The 15,452-nt window shown below is 41.5% G+C and overlaps 1 protein-coding gene across 1 annotated transcript; it reads right to left on the reverse strand.

Annotated features, from left to right (window-relative positions):
* Nucleotides 1-10,156: 10,156 nt before the first annotated feature.
* On the reverse strand, nucleotides 10,157-15,034 carry ID4 (inhibitor of DNA binding 4). The gene is made up of 3 exons (XM_075585607.1): nucleotides 14,167-15,034; nucleotides 12,800-12,860; nucleotides 10,157-12,184 (listed from the first exon to the last, which is right to left on the reverse strand). The coding sequence occupies exons 1-2, from the start codon at nucleotides 14,545-14,547 to the stop codon at nucleotides 12,813-12,815; spliced, it is 429 nt and encodes a 142-aa protein (XP_075441722.1). The 5' UTR covers nucleotides 14,548-15,034; the 3' UTR covers nucleotides 10,157-12,184; nucleotides 12,800-12,812.
* Nucleotides 15,035-15,452: the final 418 nt, after the last annotated feature.

Here is a 15,452-nt window from a genome sequence, read left to right on the forward strand (position 1 = left end):
AATAAGATAATTCCCAACAGAAAGTCGTATTTGACTAACATCCATATTTTATTTTGCTATCGCAGTTTCTGTTTCTTCCAAGCTATTGAATTTTGTAGTTCCATGTAGGTATTGTTCAGCACTAATTATATGAATTATTTCACAGTATTGACATTTGAGGCAGTAAAAACCTGATTTAAATATTAATGTACCACATAAAAAAAAATATTACTTTTGTTATACCCAAGAAACACTGGGACTACATGTATAGGTGAAGAGGTGCTGCAACCTCCCTGGACTTCAACATGGGGGTGCTGAACCCTCTCCTAATTTTTGTTTTTTGAACTGGAAAAGTTGTTTGTGCAACGATTGATATTACTATTATTTTCCTCTAAAATTAAATGCTGTGTGTCATCCAGTCCTGAGACAGCTACTAGACATTTAGCCAACTCCCAAGATGTCCATCACATCCCATGATAACCCAAAAACTGAGTGTTGTTTAAAAAGGGCAACCCCTCCATGCTTAATATAACTTCTGCTGCTCTGCCAAGAAACTACAAACAAGAAGACTTTTAAAATAACCACAGTAAATGTGCTGTTTTTCTTCAATTACTACGTTTTTTCTTTAAGTTTGAAGGCCTGAACCCGATGTGTGAATGTCAGCCCTACCATGGGAAAGAATAAGATGTCTTTACATCCAACCCCCTTCCCAATATTCTCCTGCCCAAAGGTAGCAAAATTCAGGCATGAGTGATGTCATCTGTGAGCATGCAAAGGAAGGCAGAAACTACACCGAAAGAGAGCACTGTTTCTATATTGGCTTCCTGTGGGTATTGCCACAGGATACAAAATGTTATCTCTTCGTTTAGGGATAATGTACTTTATTCCAGTTAGGTATTAATGTCCAGCTATGTATTTCAGTTCATATACTGGGAAATGTATTAGTTTGAAGTTTGTATTGAAAAATAAATAAAGATGGATGCCATACAATGTTTTTCAAATATCTTGTATCTATAGTTTATATATATATATATATATATATATGTATATATATGTATATGTATATATGTATATGTATATATGTGTATATATATATATGTATATATATATATATACATGTATATGTATATGTATGTGTGTGTGTGTGTATATGTATATATATATATATACAGTGTTCGACAAACCTATACATTTGCTCGCCCCGGGCGAGTGGATTTAACCCCCGGGCGAGTAAATATTGGCCCAAGCAGCACACGTTTGGTACTAGGTGGCGAGTAGATTTTTTTGTGTGGCGAGTAGATTTTTTGGTGATTTGTCAACCACTGTATATATATATATATATATATATACAAATGTAAATACAACTGTATGCTCATCTGCATGTCTTAGGCAGGTCTGCAACCCCGCCTTTCACCATTATCACCCAGCACACAGCACTTCCACTGCAGCAAGGGATTCTGGGAAATGACATGCAAATGAGCACACAGTGCCACTTTTTGCTTCAAAAACCATTTTTAACATGGTTCCCTATAGGCTTAAGCTTGCTGCATGGTCACAGTTTTGAGCACAGCCAGGGTTAAGGTGCATACCCAGAAAACCCACGCACATTCAGCTGTTTCGACCTTAATGGGTCTCATCAGTGTGGGGTTGATATATATATATATTGCAGTATATGTTTAGTGTTATGAGCGTGTTTCACAATAAATTAACTTTTGCAACTGTCTGCCTAACTCTTTCAGTGCAAGATGGGCTTGTATCACATTTATGTGAGAGAAGAACAAAGAGGTGCATGTCGGGCTAAGAAAGCAAAGCTATTTCTGAAGTAACTGCCTATTTCAGCAAATCCATCATTGATTTCTTGCAGTTTTTCATGCTCTACCTCTCCGTGTTAGTGTTTGAAAAGGCAAATGATTGTTGAAAAGCATGAAAATTAGATGCTCATCCCAGTTAAAGTGTTCACATTGCCATGGTTTACATTTTATTGTTGACCAAAAAGGAGGGCCCCTCAGAAGCCAGCACCACTATTGACAGAACAAGACCAGATTGTAAATAGAAATGTTGCCTTTTTCTTTAGATGGCGAATATCCGTTTCTCTTTAACACTACATATCATTCAAAACCATGAACCCAGCCACATACATGTTTCCTTCTTATACTGAAAGGTTGTAGCACAATTTAAAAACTGCAGGCAAATTGTAAAGAGCCATTGAAAGATTGAAATTGAATGTGACAACCTGGGACCAAATAGGTCACAGCACATGATGTGGTATACTGCATATGTCCCAATAACATGAATGAAATGGGTAATTTAGTCTATAGCAAGGCTTTCAGCTTCACCATTCCCTTGTTTCCCTTTGGACGTGCCATCTACAGAATCTTTGAAAGATGCAAAGTGGAAGTCATTAGTTCCAATGCAGAACTACAGCTATGTGTCACTATTCTACCCTGTCCCTCAGCAGCTAAAAAAATTAAGGTCAAGAAATCGTTAAACCTGCATTTTTTTCCTCCACATATTGTGCTGTCGAGCATATGCTAGCCTTTGTGACCATTTAATGACATAGCAGCATGACTTCTTTAATATAACACTGCGATGGTTTTCTGGTGATCAAGCAGAGAGAAAATCATAAGACTAGTTCAGAGAACAGTTTCATACTTGCATTAAAGCAGCAATGTCACCTACCCAGTTTTTTTTTTTTTTTAAACTATTGATTTTCGCAGACTGGGAGAGTGGGGGAGGGGGTTGATGATCCTCCAGAGCTGAACTGCAATATTTTTTGCCATTTTTTTTTTTAAGAGGGATGATGGTGAAGTTTTCTATTGGATAACTGTTTCATGTTTCATGTCCAGGAAATAACAACGGCAACTGAATTGGTAAGTATCTCAGGACCCGGGGGAGTGACTGGATCTAAAAATAGCGCTGTATAGCTAATCGGACCTATGTATAAATCAATATTGAAATTAGTCAGGATCACTGCTTTAAGAATATATGTAAATTTCACACTACAAGAAGACTACAATGTTAAAAAAAAAATGAAAACATCAAATATATTTAGGCTACGGCTCTTATTCTTTAAAGAGTGATATCGGAGATCGGGTTCTACGGCACTTTATAGAATAAGGGTCTATGAGTCTTTGGGTCTTATTCACAGACATTCCCATTGACTGTCCATGTGACAGTCCCATGATCAGCCATGACCGCAGTTTAATGAATAACCCCTTTTGTGCATTATACCTGACTTTCCTGCATCCACTGAAATAAGAGCATTTTTGTATTCATATTTTTGTGTGAATGTCTTTTTATAAATGTCGCGTGGAAATGAATACACAAATCTAATGCTACTTATAATTATTTTAATGAATATGCTAATAAAATATTAAGTACTATTAAAGCTGTGGAACCAGTCCTAAAACATGAGAACATCTGTATAGTCTAAGGCAGGCCTGCACAACTTGTAAAGCGAGAAGGGCTGAACTGCTCCAAGGAAAACAGATTTGGGCCGCACGGGTAAAATAATAATCATCATCATCATCATATCTCCCCACAGCACCTCTCATCATCATCATGCTCATATCTCCTCCAGCACCCCTCATCAATCTCCCCCAGCACCCCTCATCATCCTCATATCTCCCCCCGCACTCATCTTCATATATCTCCCCCAGCACCTCTCATCCTCATATCTCACCCTGCACCCCTCATCATCAAACTTTGCGAGATTCACCCTCTATCTCACACCCCCATCTCTCCCCCTCACCCATACACAATACTCCCCCTTCACATAACACACAATACCCCCCTGCAAACCACACACATCCCACCCCCCTGCACCTCACCTCTCTCCTCCCTGCATCTCACATCACATCCCTGCACCTCACATCACCCCCTGCACCTCTCCTCATATCACCCCACTACACCTCCCCCCTGCACCTCACCTCCCGCCCCCTGCACCTCAACTGACCTCACTCTCCCCCCTGCACCTCACATCACCCCACTACACCTCCCCCCTGCACCTCACCTCACTCACTCCCTTGCACCTCACCTCCCCCCTGGACCTCACCTCACATCACTCCCCTGCACCTCACCTCCCCCTCTGCACCTCACATCACTCACTCCCCTGCACCTCACCTCCCCCCTGAACCACACCTCACTCCCCTGCACCTCACATCCCCTCCTTTGCACCTCACCTCACTACCCTGCACCTCACCTCCCCCCCTTTGCACCTCACATCACTCCCCTGCACCTCCCCCCCCTTGCACCTCACCTCCCCCCACATGCACCTCACCTCCCCCCACTTGCACCTCACCTCCCCCCACTTGCACCTCACCTCCCCCCAACAGCACCTCACGGCAGCAGAGCAGGCAGGATTCGCACACTCGTGCAGTCCTGAGAGCAGGCTCGAGGAGGAGGGGTGGGCGGCTCCCGGCTGGGAGAGGAGGAGGGGGGAGAGCGGCTCCCGGCCGGGAGAGGAGGGGGGGAGAGCGGCTCGCGGCCACGAGAGGAGGGGGGGAGAGCGGCTCGCGGCCATGAGAGGAGGGGGGAGCAGGCTCGGAAGGGAGGATGGGGAAAGGCGCCGTGGGCCGCACAACGAGTGGAGGCGGCCGCATGCGGCCCGTGGCCCGCGTGTTGTGCAGGCCTGGTCTAAGGCCTCGTTCAGGGTGATGGCTTTGGAGGGAGGGCGTACGTACGTGCGGGCGAACGTTAGATACAAATTGTTTCAACTGAATACTGGTTGTCAGGGTAGCAGCTGCCCTGTCGCCGAAGTACGGAGTTGACGTTGGCTACAGTTTCAATAAACAACCCAAGTTGTTTTTTGAAGCTGCAGCAGCGTCACTGGTACTTTGGCAGCCAATGAAATCATTCTTGAAAATGATTTCAACACAGCAACACCGATCCCTAAGCTGCTGTCTGTAGCCCCGCCTCCTGAAAGCTTGAAAAGGTCTGCTGGGGATGATGTGCACACATCGCTCAGCAGACTGACGCTCGCACACGCGAACGCCTGCCCCCCCAACTCCTGTCTCTGGCACCCTGAACTCAGCCTTATGTGCTAACGTGCGCGCCATGTTTTGTGTATGTGCACATGCTCTTTTCTACTCTGTGGTGACAACCCAACATAGACCAAGTTCTGGAAGCAGACACCTCCCAACAGTCAGTGATTAAACCATAGTTCTGTGCAGTGGTTAAGGTTTATGATTTTCCATATGCACTGGACAAATGAATCTACAATATATAACTATCTGCATATATTAGTGTGCATGTATGTGTGGGTGTGTATGTCACAAAGATTATGTCATGTGACTGTTCATTGATTCTCTCAGTTTGCATATGAACAAATCTGTGAATTAAACGTATTTCTCCTAGAACTGTGCCAGGTTTTTAACCCTTTTACTCCCAAAGAGAGCTGCTAGCAAAGCATAGCATGCCCAACTTGAAGGAATATAGGGTTTTATTTACTATACCCTTGGAGGTATTAGTAAATATTAACAAACAGCAACCTGAAGATGTAGCGCTCTTATATTCGGGTATTCACAAATTATGCAATTTAAGATATATCATCCACTGAGGGTGGGCTATTTTTGTTTTTCAAAACAACAAAAACAGAGCATGCTTTTTAATAAAGTTTTTAATTAAAAAATCTCTATTTGTAGGGGCAGCCCTAAGTATCAAGTAAAAAGACAAACTAAAAAATGTGTAGTCTGTCTATTTATGCTGCTTATCTGTTCCTGTTAAAAAATGAAATGACTATCACTTAGTTCTGAGTTCTGCTGGATTCAGGCATATCAGCTGCTTAATGAGTTTAACTAATGATTGCATTCAAAATGACTACAAACAATCGACAAAACAAAAATAACGATTCAACTCTAGTTTTGAAGACTGACAGTCTCTAACCACCAAAAGACATTAGATTAAACATGTGAAAAAAAAGCGCAGAGCATTCAGTTACCATGGAAACGTAAAAACAGAAATGTCCTCTATTTTATTATAGGTCTGGTACCTGGAGGTCTTTCAGAGCGAAACTGGCTGCCCCTCCACGGGAAACAAATTGGCTGTTCAAACACTCGCAGTTCCCGCGAGCCAATAGGAAACCTGCAACGTCATCCAATGCGGCTCCCTATTGAATGGCCCATTAACCCTTTGATTGCCGGAGGGGCCGCTGAGCCAGAGTGCCGCGGCCCATCCGGCACTCCATAAATGATGACGGAAGGGAAGGATTCATCGCCCTTCCATACGTTATCAGTTTAGATTGTGTCCTGCACTCCATATGATACGTTATCCTCTAAAAGAAAAACCCAACCATTTTGGGGGGGGGGGTGTAGCTACTACGTCAGGGCGGCACCCAGTGTTCCAGAACCCACGACGTAGTAGCTACTTCCTAGGGCACTCAAAGGGTCAAATCCCAGTGGAGAACAGCTGTAACTTCACCAGCATCTGTGAAACCTAGAGCGTCCCCCAGAGCAATAATATAGGTTTAGCTCTGCGGACACCTTCCCATCCTGTAATAAAACAACGTTGTTAATCAGGCCGGATTGCAGCTTTAAAAGTAAAAATACTTATACTTAATGATTTTTTTTTTCTCCAAGTATCAATCAGCTCTATTTAACCTATTACACGTGCCAGTGTCCTTAGTTCACTGTTATCCTGGGACTCACTACCCCTTTAAACTCAGTTCTCACTGAGCAATGCGAATGAGAAAAGAATGTCACCAGTCCACACCAACAGAAAGACCACTAAAGAGTCTATTTAGAAAAATCTCCTGGCGGCTAAATTGGTGCAAAAAAAAAACCCAGCTCTAGTTTATGACATTACATTAATCCCACTCAAAGCTATTTTATTTTTTTATCTTTAATGCTTCTGGTACAATTGTTTTAGACCTATTATTTCTCCTGGTTTGTAAAGTACAACTGCCTTGATAAATAGATCCCTAAAATGGAAAGTCTCAGGCACATTTCTCTTGCTGAGCTCAGGGGAAGAGGGAATTTTATTCAATTTCATTTCTGATACTGCTTTAAAAAAAAAAAAAAAATCAGAAAATCTGGCACATTATCCATATTACTGTCAGAGTACCCAGCTAATTATATATATTGTGAGCTCCTCTGGAAGTAAAGGCGTTTATGAAGAAGTCTCATTTAGCAAAGAAAATTGTATTACGACTTCCTTTTTCAATCTTAAAATGATGGTGTGATATTGTATTTTTGCCTGTGCTCACAATGAAAAAAACCGTGCCAGTTACCAGTTGTTCTTAAAATAATAGCAAACAAAGAATAAGCATACAGTATATAATCTCCCTGCGACCTGATGACGATGGATGCTGCAGAGACCAGCAAACTGCATGCACCCAGGAAGAGACATTCTCTTTATTTGCTTTGATTGCTATTAGTTTAAGATTTTAATGCCCTGATGAAAGTCACCAGGTCACCTGAAACTTTGGTATAAATGTCATTTATTAAAAGAAAATTTGGCAAACCTGAAGGGCACAATGTCATACACTTTGAAGTCTTTTTAGCCAAAGACGTTTGTGCGGTAAGAGAGAAAACACCCAGGCATTTTACAAATGTAGGAGGGAATATTTAGGCAGGAGGGAATATTTAGATATAAGAACCAAACGCACGCGCGTATGTGTGTAGATTTGCATACACATTAAACAAGTTATGGTGAGTATAACAAAAGTGACAAAAAGTGGAAGCATTGTATGCTGGGAGATAAGTGATAAGCTGTCCGAAAGATGTCAATGTGCTCACAAGTGATATTTTTATTTGCTAGATACAAACACACAACATTTTATCTTTTTACTTCTATAGGGAAAATGTGGTGGTTTTCATTGGGTGAAATCCTTGACAGACTCAGGAAGATGATATTTACTAACTGGTGCAAGCTGCAAGGTGAAATCAAGTGATTGGGCACCTCAAGACGTCACAATGCGTATTAAATTTGAGCCTCTGTATCTATGGGGGTAGATCCACAGCAGGTCGCTAATTTTTTAACGGTGCAGAACTTCACATTTTTACAGACTTTAGTCTTTTTCATATGCAAATGATATAGCAATAAGCACTTTACCTAACAACAGAGATACTCAGGCTGCGCCGCGCTGCAGCTGACCTCGCTCATGCTTGGAGAGCGGTGACGTCACCAGCTCTCCAAGCACGAGCGCTGGGTGTCCACCCTACTTCGCAAGCACGTGCGGCGGGGCGTTGCAGACAAGCTGAGCGCGGTTCAAAGTCACTTTTTATTGTTTATGCAAGTGCCATGTGCGGGGACGTCAAAATTTAAATTGCGAGAAGTAACCTCGCCAAGCACTGCGCGGTCAGCGGCAGCGTGGCCACAGCCTCAGACCTCCGTCACTGTAAGAACATGGGAATAAGGCTACGGTACTTAGCACCTGCCAAAAGCTGCTGTTACTCACTTCTAAACCCTGAGGAGCATTGCGTTATATCTTGGAATCGCCTAAAAGCAATGTAATGAGTATAGGACTTAACCCTTTCATTACAAAAAGTAGTGTCATACTATATATATATATATAACTATATATATAAAACTATATATATATATATATATATATATATATATATATATATATATATATATATATATATATATATATATTAGGGATCATATTAATGTCTGACACACATCATAAACTATATTATCGTTTTCAAGCAAAGAAGAGTGGGTAGCCATGCCGGTCCTTTCTTCCATGTAGTAACAAAGGAGGGAGAGGGAGAGGACCACCTACACCCTCCTTTATTTTATTGGGTTTTTTTTTAGCAATAAAAGTGATATGTTTGTGTGACCTAATATGATATACAATGTAATGACTGTTTCAAGTATGGGTGTACAATGTATATCTATACATACATCAACTATATTAACATTGTTGATGTATTTATGGATATACATTATTGTACATCCATACTTTAAACAGTGATGATCACATTATATACCATATAATTAAGTGAAAAAGTGTCAAATTTACATTTCTTAATATTATAACAAGATTTGCATTATTACATTATGGTAACGCACATGAAAATCTGTCAATAGCGCTACCTTAATAACGTGCCTTACATTTTGTCCGATGTACATGTGCAGTGTATTGGATAAATGCTTCTCTGAAACATTATAATATCTCTTAATAGCACTGCTACCATTACATGTTATTTTTGCATTTCATTAGCTTTAAGGATCCCCGTTAATAAGAAAAATAATGTTACACCTATTTAGTGAATGTCACTTTAATAGGTCGAAATTAAGAGCTCTGTGGATCTAACCCATAGACCCTTGAGGTAGGTTCAGTTAATATCACATCAACTTTGCACAAACTGTTCCTATATTACGTTATCCAACTAAACTGTAGGCCTAGAGGTGATAAAAGGCTGTTTTAAATGGGTGACCAGAAAATATTCTACATTTCTAATTTCTTACAAGCATGGATTTCACACTTTAGCAAAAATCCAGGTCACAAACAAGCAGATGTTACATGCATAGCAATGTAAATGTATTAGCCTGGGCAGAGAATAATTTCTGCAGTGTTTGATGTGCAATTAAAACAAAGGTAGTGGGGCTGTGGTTCTATGGGGGGGAGGGGGCGGGGACATGATCATAATCCCAAACCACCATTACAAATAGGTCTAGATACAGAATATATGAAGCCATAATATAACAAAGGAGCTGCAGATAAGCGGGCACCTTATTCTAGTTTAATAGACGAAGTTCATAATTCGGTTTGAGAATAAAATTCTAGTGGTAACCAGTAGCCTCCTCGTTCCATTGCACTTTAACCACTGTGCTCAGGAGTAGAATTCAAAAATAAGCATTTCAAGGCTCTACGGATAAAGGGCAGTATGGTGCAACATTTACAAAGTCATTTTGTCCCACTTCCAACCCTTATCTAGGATACTTGTATCTTATTTAGCTGTGTGCATCAACTTGCAATATCATTAGTAGTTAGGCAATGCACGGCATATAAAGTGATGTGCAAATAGTTTACCTCTCATTGTGATTTTCTTTTACATTGTGACAAATCTATACTAAGTCTGAAGTAGCATAGACCTCCCTGACTAATGCGCTTTATCAAATGTAAGAAACTGCAAGATGTTTGTAAGTCAAGCAGTAATTGAGTGGGGGACAAAAAAAAAAAAAAAAAAAGCGCTTCTGATACACAACCTTAGAAAAAAGACAAACGTGAGACAAGTAAAAATGTAGTTTAATACTCATGTGTAAAAATACATATGAGATATTACAGCAGTAAACTGCACCTTACATGATGATTGCAGGAAAATTAAGCAATTTATCAGTTTTTTGGTTTTTTTTTTTTTTAAGTCACCTTTGAACAGCTCGGGTTACTGGCATTATCCCAGCCAAAAAAACAGTATCCCCTCAATTTGATATCTTCCAATAGACAGTTCTAGATACAGTAATTTCTCTGTTTGCAAGCAAAGAACTGTTGGCTAATGCAGCACAGGACCCACTTATAGTTGACACAAAAGGGGTTATTTTTCTCCAGGTGCAAAAATGGGTAGTAGCAATGCAAGAATACAGTACAATGTTTATAACGGAAAGGAAAAACACTTGTTTAACAAAACAATAGCACCAGATTTATTAGAACAAAACTCCCTCCGAAACGTATTTTTTTGAATAAAATAATGTCATAGTAATAGCCATATTTATAGGCCACTAAAATATCTAGAAGGAAATAAAAACACTTCTATTGTTTGTGATATTTGTCCATGGACAATATTTAAATTAACATTTTTCAGTGGGAATCGCTTTCTCCAAGACGGAAGGGAAGAGGAATGGAAAATAATTATAAACTATTAAGATAAAATCACCAACAGCTTAAATGTTGATACATATTCTTCTAGATCACCATGTTGCTATTTTGTGCACTAGTTTTGCAGCAGGGGGAGACATTAATAGTTAAACCACAATGGCCTGTATATGCTGAAGACACCTTTCCTGTGTGCTGAAGAAATCAGCTAATTCAACTGTATGGAGCGATCTGTGAAGTCCTTTCACTGTGTTGAACAAATTATTGATTAGGGGGTAAATGTTCCCTTTAATACAAAAGAAATTATTAAAGCCTCCCAAAACTACAAAAACATTTTTTTTTAAACCCACCAGATTGATCAAATGAAGAAAAAATAAAATAATTACATTGGTAATGTTTTTTCCTCTGTTTTTGCAGTCAGTGGACATTCATAAACAACCCCTTAATATTTCTTATGCCAATTTTGCACCTGGAAAATTTGGATGTATATACCACCCTTCCCCCAAATCCATTAGAAGCAATTAAGTATACGCATTTCTTGCTTTTTGAACCATTGGTATTCTGCAAGGTATTTAAATTATCTTTAACATTTCTCTACATGAAGCTGCTCTTTGGGGAACTAATGAGATTTTGTATACTGGTCTGAAAGACAAGAACATGTCCAATTAAAACATACCATGCACTCATGCAGAGCCGTTAATGTTAAGTCAGGTTAATGGAAAGTCAAAAATTTATGTTTAAACAGCTCCTGGATAAAATTGTAAAATTACTTTCTTATACAGATAAGAATTAACCCCCCAAGGATTTAAAAAAAAAACAAAAAAAAATCCAACAAAAAAAAAACAAACCACCTATATTTACACAATATTTAATTAAAAATACTTCATAATTACAGTAGTCTATTAAAGCATATACTTTTCTCACTTACACTTATAGAACATCTCTATATATATACACAGTTTGAAATGTCACTCTTTTTCTATACAATATGTAACATTCCTGCAGGGAGAAGAAAATTCCCCGACCCAATAAAATCATCTATTTTAAACAATAGATGTTAAAAAAAAAAAAAAAATCTACAAAGCTCTGGTATATTAGTAAAGCTTCAAGATTCAGTTCTTCATTTATAGCAATTTTCTTTTGACTAAACGGTATCCCCTATAGATCAGTTCAGTGACTGTTTCAGGTGTCCACAATTCATATAAAATTCACTTCTGCTGATACAAAATGAATGAGGAAAAAGACAGTGTTAAGTGGCAGGCATGAGCGTGCTCAAATGGTAAAGATTTCTTCGCAGTGTATGGAAGCGATGTGCGGATTTGGGGTTTTTTCCTGCCCCCTCCCTCTCTTTTGTCTGGTGACTGCTGTTCCTTCCCCTCCCTTATTCTCTAATTTGTGTGTCTCTTTCTCTCTGCTCCTCTGGCTCTGGATTTGCCTGCTGCACACCTGTGGAAGAGGAATGAATAGAGGGGGTGTGTGAACCATTTTTGCTCCAGACTGACTGGCGCCACCAACAAAACACAAGACATGCTTGATCAACAACCCAAAACAAACCAGGTCAAACTACAAGCACAGCTCCCAAGCTAGTCCAAGCATAGGAACGCAGCTGCAGGGGGACTGCTCAGCCCATGCTCTCACACAGTGCTGGGGTACTAATCCACAGCCCCCACCCACCACATGGGGGGGGGGGGGGGGGGGGGGAAGGAAGGAAGAGCTTCCCACCATATAAAAAACTAATTCTGCTACGGAATGGATTAGTGATGGGAGATAAAAATCAGTGGCAACAACTTCCTCTACATCCAGTTTAATACATGAGCAGTTACAGATTAACCATTATCCCTAGCCTAGGCATAAATGATGTACTATCGAGATAATCATTACATGTGCAAAGGATATCTGAAAAGCAGGGGGGGGGGGGGTGATTCTTTTGGCTATGGAATGGAAAAAGAAGGCTGGTTTTGTTGACAGCCAAGCAATATAAATATATAGTTTAATAACTAAGTGACAAATCCTAGTGCCAAGTTGGGTAACATGAAGATGCTGCAAAATGACAAGACTCACCTTAAGAACACATTTAGCGACACAAAATGCTATCTCCTTGTTTGTTCACAACTGAAGCAGCCTGTAATATATAAAAAAATAAAATAAGTTCAAAGGTGGACACTTTTGCAGCCCAGGGTGTCTGGATCACACAGACTGGGCACGGCTGCATGGATAGTGACAAGTCACACCCCACTGAACAAAATAAAGACACAGAGACAGATCACCCTCTGCCTGCCTGCGCCCAATTAAAATCCCGACCTGCACTCAACTTCTGGTCGATTGGCATGTAGCAAATGACTTAACAGCTACTTGACTGAATTGAGGAGAGTGAGGGGGCAGCCTCCCCCCACCCCCCCAGGGAGCTGTGAAAGGGCCATCGCAAGAAAAGGTGGTGGGGGTGCATGTCACCCCATTCAGCATGGAGCATGATTGCAACACATTACAAAAGGCACAGAAGGGGTGATGTGTAAACAAGAGGAAGAGACAGCTGCCACTCATTACAAAGACAACCACTGCTTTCTGTTGCAAGAGGAAATTACAAGAGTAACCCATAACCGTGGTAATAACCTGCCAGCTGGGAGAAGTCAAACCCCATTGTTAGCATTATTTTTAACTCCATATCTGCTGCTGCTGCCACTCGAGCAGTGTCAGGTGCATGCTGTCCTCTTTCATACACGCCACTCCAGGTGTCAACTACACCCTAAAATTGTTGGGACACCCTATGCACGTTTTAACCCGTAGCCATTATAGGACCCGATGGGGATCATTTACTAGCGACCATACGGAGAATAAAAATAATTTAAAAAAAATAAAAACACAATTGCCAAATCATTTTTTTTTTTAAAAATTAGTATTTTCTTCATTGCTACATCTGGTGCAGTATTTTTTGCACCCGTTTTGCAGCTGGGAGTCTTGGATTAATAGAGCCCCCCTACCCCCCCATCAATCATGAATTTATTATTTCGTGGGCAATGTGGTTACATCAGAAGCGCCAACAAAATGTAAAAAAAAATAAAAAAATTGATATATATCGTACACCAAGGGCCTTATTAGATAAAGTGCCATAGTGCCCCTATTAGGAATTAATGCACGGGCTTCGCGGATCAGCGCTGTTGCACTCGTGTAGCACAGACACACACACCCAGCGCCTCCCTTTCGCTGCCCCTGGGCTGAGGCAACCAAAGAGCAGGCACAGTATTTATTCGTAAGATATTTTAAAACCATGGGGGTGGGGGGTGGGGGGGGGGGGGGGGGGAATACATGGTGTCACCTCTCGTTTTCAAGTACGTCCTGGGCACACAATGTTCACAGTGCCCTACATCCAGCAACAACTGCACGGTGTGCTAATATGGAGAGCAAGGGGGTGGGGGGTGGGCGCCTCTTACCGGGTCAGTATTGAGGTCCGTTAGTGGGGTCCTGGGGTTGGCAGGTGGCTGCTGCCTTAGCAGCACAGGGTGTGTGTCCAACGCCAGCTGCAGGTCCAAGATGTAATCAATAACGTGCTGCAGGATCTCCACTTTGCTGACTTTCTTGTTCTGGGGGATGGTGGGCACCAGCCTCTTCAGCCGGCTGTAGCAGTCGTTCATGTCATACTGCAGGCACAGGGACTCCTCCTCTTCCATCTTGTAGCGCGCTACACCGAGGCTGTGCTCGGAGAGGCAGTGCAGCGCCAGCTCCCCGCACACCCCGCCGCCGGCGCCGGGCGCTGCTGCTGCTGCTGCTGGGGCTCTCCGAGTGTGGGGACGCGCGGGGCTGACAGCTTTCATCGCAGGCAGGCAGCGAGCGGAGAGGAGGGAGGGAGGGGGGTGCCTGTGTGTGTGTGTGGTCTTCTGCAGGGAGCACACCAGCGATCTGCTCTGCAGCTGAACAGCAGAAACAGAGCATGCAAATGTCAATCCAATGCAGAGGGAGAGAGGGGGGGGGGGGGGGGGGGGGCACACCAACTAGGGATTCTTCTTCTTAAAACCCTGTTTTGCAAATGCAATTCCTTAACAGCTTTGCTTTGTAGAAAGGTTTTTTTTTTTTTTAAATGACCAATAAAATTTAAGTAACAAAAAAAAAAAGGGGGGGGGGGGGGGAAGAAACAGGTTGATTTTCTGTGAATGCTGTGTATCTTTGCAAGCACTCGGGCTGGGTGACGGGGAGGGAGATGAGCAGGCAGTTGTTGCACGGACAGTGGCCGCTGTATCAGCTCCAGCAGTCAGTGGACACGCACTCCCAGTCTCGTTGCTCTTGCAGCTTTCAAGCAGGCGCTGTGCTCGCCTATTTATGGCAGTGAGGGAGGGAGGGTGGGCGTGAAAAGGAGAGGGGAGGGGACTCTGGGAGGAGTGGGAAGAGGGAGGAGAGAAAAGGATGAGCATTAACTCTACGGTGAGCTTTTGACTTGTAACTTTTATCTTTATACCTAGCTAAATGGTGAGCAATAATTGCACCTCATTAAACTAATTATAAGCTCACAAAAGTAAAAAAAATAAATAAAAGAAGAGACAAGTGATGAAAACAACAATGAAATTACAGATAAAATAGAAGTTAGAATATGATCAAGCAAGGAAAGGAAACCGGACCGGGAGATAGAGAAGCAGACAGGTAAGATAGTACCTGAACCACCTAACATAACAGCCCAGGAAATATAAAATAAATAGGCCAAATATATGAATAATACGAACAATGT

Source organism: Ascaphus truei, chromosome 2 (assembly GCF_040206685.1).
Source record: "Ascaphus truei isolate aAscTru1 chromosome 2, aAscTru1.hap1, whole genome shotgun sequence".
In the NCBI taxonomy this organism is placed as follows: Eukaryota; Metazoa; Chordata; class Amphibia; order Anura; family Ascaphidae; genus Ascaphus; species Ascaphus truei.

Coding starts and splice junctions, on each gene's coding strand:
- ID4 (XM_075585607.1), bottom strand. CDS start 14,547: ATGAAAGCTGTCAGCCCCGCGCGTCCCCACACTCGGAGAGCCCCAGCA. Junction 12,861..14,166: donor CGGACCTCAATACTGACCCG/GTAAGAGGCGCC, acceptor TATATATTACAG/GCTGCTTCAGTTGTGAACAA.